The sequence below is a fragment of the Nelusetta ayraudi genome, unplaced genomic scaffold, assembly GCF_046127955.1.
Source record: "Nelusetta ayraudi isolate G7.1 ecotype Tasmania unplaced genomic scaffold, CSIRO-AGI_Nayr_v1 ptg000063l, whole genome shotgun sequence".
Classification (NCBI taxonomy): Eukaryota; Metazoa; Chordata; class Actinopteri; order Tetraodontiformes; family Monacanthidae; genus Nelusetta; species Nelusetta ayraudi.
In genome coordinates this window covers 2,898,607-2,909,381 of record NW_027466113.1, presented here as the reverse complement: position 1 = coordinate 2,909,381, position 10,775 = coordinate 2,898,607, and the positions used below count along the sequence as shown (strand labels likewise).

At 40.4% G+C, this 10,775-nt stretch overlaps 1 protein-coding gene across 1 annotated transcript; it reads left to right on the top strand.

The window, feature by feature from the left end:
* Positions 1–827: 827 nt before the first annotated feature.
* Positions 828–10,030, top strand: LOC142898222 (uncharacterized). The gene is made up of 11 exons (XM_076041056.1): positions 828–1,403; positions 1,990–2,098; positions 3,758–4,089; positions 5,025–5,147; positions 5,965–6,203; positions 7,024–7,148; positions 7,495–7,682; positions 8,172–8,280; positions 8,499–8,666; positions 9,024–9,165; positions 9,458–10,030. Exons 1-11 carry the CDS (start codon positions 892–894, stop codon positions 9,553–9,555), a joined length of 2,145 nt encoding a protein of 714 aa, XP_075897171.1. The 5' UTR covers positions 828–891; the 3' UTR covers positions 9,556–10,030.
* The last annotated feature ends 745 nt before the right edge of the window (positions 10,031–10,775 follow it).

Genomic DNA, 10,775 nt, shown 5'->3' with positions numbered 1-10,775 from the left:
TTTCACGGACGTCACCGGTGGTTGAATGTACTGTATGGAAAGTGGTTCAATAAAAATACCCAGTGAACAAGGGCATGAAAACTCATCTGTCCAGTTTGTATAGTGAGCAGACGGAACAAACTGAAACAAAAAAAATATACTAAACCACATTCTGAGAATAGAATCACATAGCAGCAATCTGGTGTGCTCCACTTAGTACTGGCTGCCATGTGCGGGCTGGAACCTGATATCATTGGGGATCCTTGTAATAGTTTCTCTGCCAAAATAGTTTTCTATCTGTGGACAGCTAAAAATAGAACTGACTGTGAATCTGCAGATGAGTATCTAAAGAGGTTAAGACTCGGATTTCCAATTAAGCTATGTAGAAAACACTGTCGTGTGAAAGTTTTTGGTGTAAATAAACAAAGGCTTCACTTTAGAGCAACATGGCAGAAGCACAGTCTAACCACAGGTTATTGCTCCCAATTTATTGTCACAGTGCATTGGAGAAAGTTTAACTGAATGGCAAGAAGAGACAGTCTTAATGCAAATGTAAATTGGAGTACTTTGTTACAAACAGCAAAGGGGAAGGAGAAAGTTTTTCAACCTTGAAAATATACTGAGAATAGCGGTAAAGGATTATTTGAGTTTTTACAGACTGCAGTTCATTATTATTATTATTATTATTATTATTATTATTAATAATAATAATTTTTATTATTATTATTATTATTATTATTATTATTATTATTATTATTATTATTATTATTATTATGTGCCGCTCGGTAGGTGGCGGTAAAACTCCCGGGAACACTTTAGAAGAAGAACTTGGGTCGCTGTTAAACTCTTTGAGACAGAACGTCGAAGAACGTCTTGAGAGGCACTTGGTGTCATTCCCACTTTTGACGACTCATGGAGCCCCCAGATTTCGAGGCGATGAACTTCACGGTGGAGGACTCCGGGGCGACGCAGCCGATGTGTGACGAGTGGAGGGCCGTCCCGGAGGGCGCCGTCTTCCACCTCGCCAATATCTTCGTCTTCCTCGGCTTGATGGGCGGCAGCGGCTTCTACGGACACCTCTACCTGTTCGCCTTCCTGACGTCGGGCTTCCTCTGCCTCACGGCGTGGGCCTGGTCGGACCCGTGCACCACCGACTCCTTCCTGTGGAACTTGGCGCTCGTCGGCGTGTGCCTCGCGCAGGTCGTGCTCGTCGCCCGCCGGCTGAGGAGGAGCGTGTCGTTCGAGAGCGAGTTCCACGACCTGTATCGCTGCCTGTTTCAGAAGCTCGGGGTTTCTCCCGCGCACTTCGGAAAGATAGTGGCTTGCTCCGACGGTGGCGTCATCCACACTCTAGAGAAGGAGCAGCACTTCGCCGTAGAGGGGAAGACGCCAATCGACAAGCTGTCGGTGCTGTTGACCGGCAGGTGATCTGCTCGCTGTTCACAGACGCGTGACAGTTTTGCTCAGTAATTTATAATCTAGATTAGGGAGGAAAATATGATCACATTCATTTTAAAGCACAGTCACTCCACAATGGAATGTTATTATTATTTTAGACCAATTGAGTCAAATTGGATAGTTTCTCACAGCAATCCTGACATTATCTCACGGTACTCTAGTGTGGCTGAAAAGCACTGATCTAGATGAGAGATGGTGTGTTTATCTTATTTATTTGATCAAACCTAGTTTGCTCACTGTTGTTCAACTGGATTTAGGAGGTTAACAGTTCTTTGGAGTAAACAGTTCATTGAATTAAATGGAAACAAACATATATGTCAGAAATTGTACATTTGTATTTCACATTTTTATAACTTTGATGTCCATTAGTCATAGTCATTACATGTGCAGGGAAATGACAAACACCTCTTGAGGTACTTGTAGCATACACATTCATTTTTCAAATTCTTACGTTTTTTTTTTTTTTTTAAATTTTATTTAAACTGTTGTGTAAGTATTTGACATTTTCAATAAATATTTGCTGATATCAACATTCCATCTGCCTGTTCACAGAGTCCGTGTAACTGTAAATGGAGAGTTTCTCCATTTCATCTACCCATTCCAGTTTCTGGATTCACCTGAGTGGGACTCTCTCAGACCATCTGAGGAGAGTGTATTTCAGGTTCATTCGACCTTACGAGCATGTGCATGTGTGTTTTTGTTTTTTGTTTTTTAATTGCAACCCTTTGCATTGTAGTTTGGCCTTTGCTTTATGTAACCACGATGTGCCAGTCCACCTAATCATGCAAAAATCTGAGAATGGGTTCCTGGTTATAATTTGTTAACGATGCAACAGAACACGAGGAATCCTAATCAGATGTCTGTCTTATCTTGCTACTCTCACTGTGGAGAAATAGTAACTCTACTGCAAGCCCCTCGGGGAATGACCCACAACATCCAGGTCTAGATGACAAGCTTTTTGGTCAAAATGAGATGCGCACATATCTCATTCTGAGCAAAAACCTTGGCAGCAATATCCCCAGTTATAACTGAGCCCCGAGACATCAGACTCTGCACTGCTTGCTCATTGGAAAATGTGTTGTTGAGAGTGAAGATTGATTGATTGATTGATTGATTGAAGGAAGTCTTCCTTCCACCCAGCCGAAGTTGAGGTCATGTGATGGTGGTGGAGTGGTGGTTGAGTTTGTGTTGCTCTCCCTTGCCTACTTCTTCCATCTGAGGAACTGGGGTGTTGATGTCCTGTAGGCTGGGATGCGTGTGCTTCTGACCTGCTCTTGGACTCAAGTCGACTGACTCGATTGTTACGGTTTTTTGTTATTGTATATTCAGTAAGTCAGTTGTTTGTTTGTTTGTTTGTTTTTAAGAACGATCCAGAGCTAACACTGTGTAACTATATCCAAAAATATGTAGTTGGAACCTCTGAACTTCATGCAACGGCTCACCAAATGGTGCCTCTTGGCAGCCGTGAGTCGTGCAGCGCCGCTAGCTGTTGTGGTGGGCAAATTACAGGCTAGTTGTTAGAATGTGTATTTTGTTTCATTTGTTGGGAGATTTTGAAAGAGGAAAAACTCTGCCAAAATCACGTGACAGTTTTTTTGTACTTCTAAATATTCCAGATGGTTGCTTGTGTTTTTGTACTTGACATTTTTTAGTTTGTATTTGAAAATATTTTTGTACAAGTAAAACCTATTGTTTTTATTTCTGAAGCATGATGTTAAATAAGTACATGTTGTATTTGCTAAACAAAAGGCATTAGTTTGTGAATTCTTTTTTTCTGTATTCGCAAACCACACTGAGCTTGTTTGAGAATCATAAGGCATGGGTAAAACATTCTTTTTCTTTGTTTATGAGGTTTTGGCCGGATATGAATTCCATATGTGTGCTCATGTTTGTTGTCTTACCAAGTGTTAGTGGTTTAAAAAAACAACTAATGCATTCCAGAGCACTAAAGCACTTTTTCTGAAGTTCTAATTGAAAGATCTCATTCATCTGTAGGATGTGTGTTTCCAAAAAAGTCTCCTGTAAAACTGATTGGAGAGTAGCAGCTGACTGAACAAGTTGGATTTTTCACAGTACACAAATTAAGTAAATAAGTACACTGTACTTAATTACTTCAATTTCACATGTACAACCCATAGGACATTATTGTTTGTTCTGCAATTATTGTCTTTTTGGATCATTTAGACAAACCAATACAATTTGGTTCGGAGTTGAAATGTACTGGATTCATCCATTTAATTACAGCCCATTAATTTGATTGGCACTGTTCTTCTCAATATTATCGCCCTTGTCTCATTTTTTCTCATTTACTTCTTCACAGGTGTCTCTGCAAGCAGATCTCCCCTGTCGATTTGTGGCGTGGAGAAGAAAGAAACTTTATCTGTTTTTTGCCAAGCATAGATACATTGCCAGGATCTTTGCGCTCATCGTGCGCAATGACATTGCTGAGAAGCTGTACTCTCTCAATAACAACTTGCTTGACATGTCTGGGCACCACTACGACATCCGCTTACCAAATAACTTTCGTACCACAGCCACTATAGGAAAAACAGATACATTTCTGCAAGTGGGAGGAGTGAAAGTACTGCCTGAACACACACACACATGTAAAGGAAGTTATGATGATAATAACCATGAACAGGATAGAGAATGATTATTTTAGAGAATTTATGTTTATGAGGCTGGTAATATTTTATTCATTATGCATCCGTTTATAATATAATTTTCACTTCATTTACTGATTCTTTACTCCAGTGTGCAATCTGAAGAAATAAAAAGTGGGATATTTAAAAAAAAGAAAAAGAAAAATCTTTTGTGTGCTTGCACAACTTTGAGTACATTTTTTTCTTGAGACAATCACCTCCAATATATTAGAATGATGCCAATATTTCTAGAATTTAAACTTATCCAACCAAGTAACAGTAACTACAATTACCGTTGGTGTTGATATGCAATGTATACTTACAGAATATAATTGTCTATAAAGGTATACACTATTGTCTATATAGAATTCAACAATAATAAGCCCTTGGAGTCCCTTGTTTCTATCTATGTGAAATGCTCATTCTGCACAGGAACTCCCACCAGGCCGGGGTGGGAGGAGGCGGCTGGGTCGGCTCTAGACCAGTGGTTCTGAACTGGTGGAGTGTCAGGACCACCATTATTTTTCCTTGTCCTTTCCTTGAAGTGATGGCGATGGAGGCCCAAAAAGTATTCCATGAAAAATAAAACGTTAGCCCACTATCTGTCATGTATCATTGAAATGAATTGTGTGTTCTGCAAAATGAATGCCCAATATTTTCTCAAGAAATAATAATATTATTATTATTATTATTATTATTATTATTATTATTATTAATAATAATAATAATAATAATAATAATAATGATAATAATAATAATAATAATAATAATAATAATAATAATAATAATAAAAAGGGAAACTGTCCATGAGGCTGTGACCTCGTCAAAACAGCAATTTTATTATGAACGTGGTGTGTCGCGTTCTGTCGCCCCCTGTTGGAGCTCCCGGTCACTGAAGATGCTCCGCGCTCTCCTTCTTGCCCATTTAAGTCTCTTTCCTGTCAGCTGCGAGGAATGTGCGACGCACACTGTGACTGTGCAGCCTCTCAAGTTGATCGTCGGTGCCTTAAAATCTCTGATCGACACCTCCGTCAGTGTCGCACACAACCCGTTGTGCCGCTTTAATCGGTGAGTAATGTTTGGCGTCTTCTTCATGTTGTAAAGATTTTGAAGTTTGGAAGTTGATGAGGAACTTGGTTCGCGAACAGATGGAAACAACGTGCGTCTCCGCATCTATTTTTAACACCACTCTCCCAGTGCTTGAACTCAGGCTATGTGTGTGTGTGTGTGTGGGAGGGGGGGGGGGGGGGGGGGGGGGGAGGTGAGAAAAGTCATCACCAGCTGTTTCCGTTACAATGTTTTGGTCACTCGGAACCAGAAGGCTCGGAATAATTTCATTTTCAAATTCACACTCCGCGTTCAAAAGTTTGGGGTCACCGACTTATTTTTGCATTGAACTCCAGTATAAGTTTTGTGAAATAATGATCTTGAACATTTCATTGTTTAATGACAATCATTTCCAATGTCTAATTAAAAGTGATGTGTGCAAAATTCTGTGTAAACACACTAAAAGTGGCCTGTAAATATAAACCATAACGCTTTGTTGACTCTGTTATGGTTTAGCACAACACAACCAAGTGTGATTATAAGACAAAGCTTTGTTTTAGCAATTTTAAAGCATTCAACTTCTGTAATGGTGGCTGCATATTTGATAATGTTTAAAATATCATCCTGCCATTCTGCCATTCCAGAGATTGTCGCTAATTAGCAGCAGATTCACATTCAATGAGAAAAATCATCTCCAAACATTACACATTTTAATCTTTAAGACTCAAAATGTTCCATCAGATAATATATACACATACTTACACTGTAACAGATGTGTCATGCCACAAATTGCTTTAGCTTGTAGCAGTTGACACTGCCCAATCTTCCTCCAGTGACCCTGCTGCAGGATGACCTCTGCTCCCCAGCTGCCCCCCCACCTCTTTCCCACAATACATTCCTTCCAGTCGGCTGCTCCCGGGGATTTGGCTATGGAGCCCAATGCCACCGCGTGCACAGCGTGGGAGCAGACCCACCACCTCCTCTTCCATTTAGGAAACCTGTCCTTGCTGCTCGGCCTGCTCATCCCCACCACCCTCGGCCTGCACATGATAGTACTCCGTCTCCTGCTCATGACGGGTCAGTACTGTGTCATCCCTTTTTTTTTTTTTTTTTTTCTTTCCCAATAACGGTATTACTACTCACTTCAACTGTTCCACTTAAAACTGCTCCGGGATTTTATTCCATTCTATGATGACAACATCAAGATTTACATCTTCTTCTCTCTCAAGATGACCCTTAAATTGTGCTTCAAACCCCAGAGCGCTGTTGCTCCAGCCAGAGCTTCCAGCATGTTTATCTTTTGCTTGGGCCTCAAGTGGAGACAGGATGTAACAGGATTTTTTTGGGGCACAATGAGGAATTCAGTTTATTTGACAGGTCATTTACTCATTGCCTTCCAGTACAAGTTGTAAAGTCATATACCAGAATACAGAGAAACTGGAAACTTGCAGGAAATCAATCTGGGATGTAATGTTGCATTACAAACTGCAGACCTCTGATCATATGAGGTTGACACGTTTACTGTTCTCAGTATTCCCTAATAAGTAAAAGATGCGACATTTACTTTACACTTGTGACATTGCAAGTATTTTCTGACAATTCTGGATACATTGACCTGATTGATCATGGTGACCAGTGTGCGAAATACAGTGAGGAGACAGGTGGGTCCGACCACAATTAATTTGTTGTGCACAGGACACAGGTCAGTTCCTAAACACCGGCTACTGGTGCTATATATGCTGCTACATATACTTTCAGCCTTGTTTTTTTTTTTTTTAGCTTAAATTTTAAAACCAACATTTTTTGTGATTTTCAACTCTTGCTCTGCTTTGCGATGGAAATTTTGATTTCGTGACAGCTGTGTTCTCGTAAGTTGACTTTGCCCTGTTTCTGTCAGGATGCAGTTTCATGATTGGATGGGCGACCTTTTACAGATGCAACCTGGATGTGATGGTTTGGAATGTCGTCTTTCTTACGGTCAACCTTCTGCATTTGATCTTTCTCCTGTACAAACGCAGGCCGGTGAGTTTTTCCCATTCAGTGCCACTTTTACATTTTACGTTCAAGTGTCCGTAACTCCTTAACTCATACAAAAAAATTCATCAGTTAAAAAAAACCATTATGATTTGACAAGCTCCAGTGCTCATTTTTCATTTATCTATTCAAACAGGTTAGAAAGAACATGCTTAGGCAAGAAAAATAAAATGTGAAAAGACAACTCTATAACAGCATAACTAACCACTCCATGTTTGAAAGGATGTAGGATGAAGTCATTTTTCATTTTTCACTACATATAGTATATGAGCAAATAGACACACACTAAATAAGAGCTTGGAGATACTACCTATTTTCCCCCCGCTTTCAACAGATTAAGATCGACAGGGAGCTGAGAACAGTCTACAAGCGGATGTTTGAGCCCCTACATGTCCGGGAAGCCGTGTTTCAGAGACTGACGGGGCAGTTTTGCACCATACAGACGCTGCAGAAGGGTCAGGCCTACGCTGCTGAGGATAAGACCTCTGTGGACGAACGCCTCAGCATTCTCCTCAAAGGAAAGTACGTGCTGTGGGCTAACTAACGATTTGTTTCATCGTCATTCCTTAATGGGCGGTGGTAAGGGAGATGCTGAACAAGGTGTTGTGTGTGTGACACGTAATTAAATTTTTGAGCCAATATACACGGTTCCAAAAGAAATAAGAGAACGCTTAAATCACCAGTAGGGGGCCGTCAAAGCAAACAAGGCTCCTCTTCTCTGCTAAACATGCTTAGAAAAGTTACTTTCCCCCCATAAATATGATAATAACGATATTCTCCACAGTCTGGTCTTTTCACGCCATAAAATATCCACTTGGTTGCGTTGCTTCCATTGTTGTATATTGAGGTAGAAATTTCATCCAATCATATTTCAACTCGCTTGTGTTGTCAGGTTCTATGAAATCTGCCTGAGGCCAGCAGAATTGACATAGCAGGCTCCTGTTTGCTGTCAGTGAACGCACCATCGTCAGTTGTTCAAGGGCCTTGACTTGTGACTTTTCTCTGTGACAGGATGAAGGTGTCGTATCGTGGCCACTTTCTCCATAACATCTATATGAATTCATTTATTGACTCTCCAGAGTTCAGATCCACAGAGATGCATCTAGGAGAAAAATTTCAGGTAATAGTAATAAGGAGCGTGTTTTAATGGCTAAAAATGAATGAATGAATAAATAGTCTTGTAAATGTCTCAATGTCACAATAATCTGATAAATGCTGGCATTCCGGGGTATCTTCAACTGGCCTCTCTGACAGCAGCAGGACATGAATAACAGGTCCATTATGTGTCTTGCAAATTTTCCCCGTTTGAAGTCAAATGTTGTGTTTCATTTTTTTCAGGTGACCATTGTGGCAGAGGAGGGCTGCAAGTATATGTGTTGGTCTCGAGAGAGGCTCACCTACTTCTTGGAGGCAAATACCTTTCTCAATGAGGTGTTCAGGTACCTCATTGGCAAGGACATCACCAACAAACTGTACTCTTTGAATGACCCAACGCTCAGTGACAAGGTCAGTAGTAGTAGTGGTAGTAGAAGTGATGTAAAACCAGTTTTGATGTCGACCAAAAAAACTGAATGAGACTGTACATGTCTCCAGCAATATTTTTTTTAATAACTAATCCATTCATTCATTTTCTATCAACAATTGGCATGCAATGGGGGTCATGGAGTCTCACTCATGTGCTCTCACATTCACACAAACGGACAATTAGGAATGAGCAGCGAGACTAATGTTGTGGTGTGATGTGGATGACATGCAAACTCCAGGCAGTGGTAACTTCCCATACTGCACCACAGCGCTGCCCTTCTAATCAATGTTACGGTTGAAAATTAAGTTGGTTTTCTCTGTGTGTGTGTGTGTGTGTAGGCAGTGAAAAAGATGGACCGTCAGCCCAGCCTCTGCTCTCAGCTGTCGATGATGCACATGAGGAACAGCATGGCCAGCACCAGCGACACTGACGAGGTGCTCAACCAGATTCTGCGTGGAGGATCTGCTGGATCGTCTCTCCGTAAGTTGGATAATTTCGAGCCCGCCATTTGTAGCGTTGGTTTCCCTGTACCAGCCAAATTTCTCAGTCCTGCTGTATAGAAGTGCGACGTTAAAAAAAATTCTGAATGTTTATAATGGTGACAGCAGCAGATGAGGCTGTGAGGCACCGTCAAGGGCACAGCCAAGCTAAGAGGTGGGTTTTTATTCCATGTATCTAGAACCTTCCTAGAGGGCACCAGGGTGATTTAAGTGCTACTGGGGCGCTATTGAGCAGTACAGTATTTTAATAGATTAAAAAAATTTTTTTACAGAAAAATCACCTGTGACCAAGGCATCAGCTAAAATGAAGCCGATTGAAGAGGGTATGGAGGACGATGTTTTTGAAAATTTTTCATCCTCGAAGCCCTGAAGTAATGCAGAGCAATTTCACAGAGGAAGTGACCTGCAAGAACAAGACACACAAGTAAAAACCCACAACAGTTTATATAGAAACCACACAAATATCAGGGTTGTGACGTGATCTATGAGCCTGTACAACTGTACTGAAAAAGAAATTCCATGTACGCTTTGAGCCATTGTGTATTGTACTGTCCTGGTATGTGGTCTGTACACTGTATGAATGTACATGTGATTATTGAAATGTAGAATGGTTACATCATTCTCACACAAAAAAGTCACAGTTGAGCAGGTTTCTCTATAACAATGTAGAATGCCCTTTGTCTTTGGCTATAGATTGTGGATTGTCATTTTGGAGCACCTTTACTAGAAGCATAACGTCACGTTTAATAGGCACTATCTGAACATCTATTCATCAGTAAAAACAACTGTTTAAATATTGAAAGCTTAGATAGACACTTTTTGTTGAATTAAACATTTAGAGTGAAGAGTCTCTGTGTTTTAATCAATTCTAACTGACTCAAACTGCAGCGTTATAATTATTGCTATGTTGCAACCATCAGAGGGACTCGGACCTCCACTGTCCTGGAGCAGCACGAGTTCAAGGTTTATCTGCAGTATCCTGTGAACTTGTTCCTTTGTTGACCGTCTCTGTTGGTGCTTTGCATCGAGAGGTCTGCTACCTTCAGTGGTTTCCTGCTGCTGCTTCTCCTTGCTAGTCTGTATTCTTTCTCTTTTTGTTGGCATTGTGCTCCAGGCATAATTAATGTGAATTTGCTTCCATGCCAGAATGCTGAAATTTGTCAAATTGAAATGAGTAAAAGTAGTATTTATAATACGGCTGTCAGCGTTAAGGCATTAATTGCGATTAGTTAAATACAATCCACAACACGTTAATTTAACAATCAATGTTATGATAAACTCATTTATTAGCTCTGAGCTTTAGATTGGTTACAGTGTGTGGGGGCTCCACTGGATTACTGGGGGTAAAAAAAAAAAAAAAAGTTTTGCAGCAGACGTTATGTTTTTAAAATCCAATATTATAGAGCATTTGTTTAAAGCAAAGATATTTATTAGTAACAAATCATTTTGGTCATTAAAAGCATTAATCCAACACACATTAAGGCTCAATAGATATAACATGTCACACAAAAAACGTACATGCTCGAGTAAAACAAAATGAAATGCAGAAAACCTTGGAAGAACAGAGTGCGAACATGATTAAACTCAGTA

Excerpts from the sequence above, each read along its gene's own strand:
- LOC142898222 (XM_076041056.1), top strand. The coding sequence starts at position 892 with ATGGAGCCCCCAGATTTCGAGGCGATGAACTTCACGGTGGAGGACTCC. Across the intron at positions 1,404-1,989 it reads TCGGTGCTGTTGACCGGCAG|AGTCCGTGTAACTGTAAATG; the intron begins GTGATCTGCTCG and ends GCCTGTTCACAG. Across the intron at positions 9,166-9,457 it reads ATCTGCTGGATCGTCTCTCC|AAAAATCACCTGTGACCAAG; the intron begins GTAAGTTGGATA and ends ATTTTTTTACAG.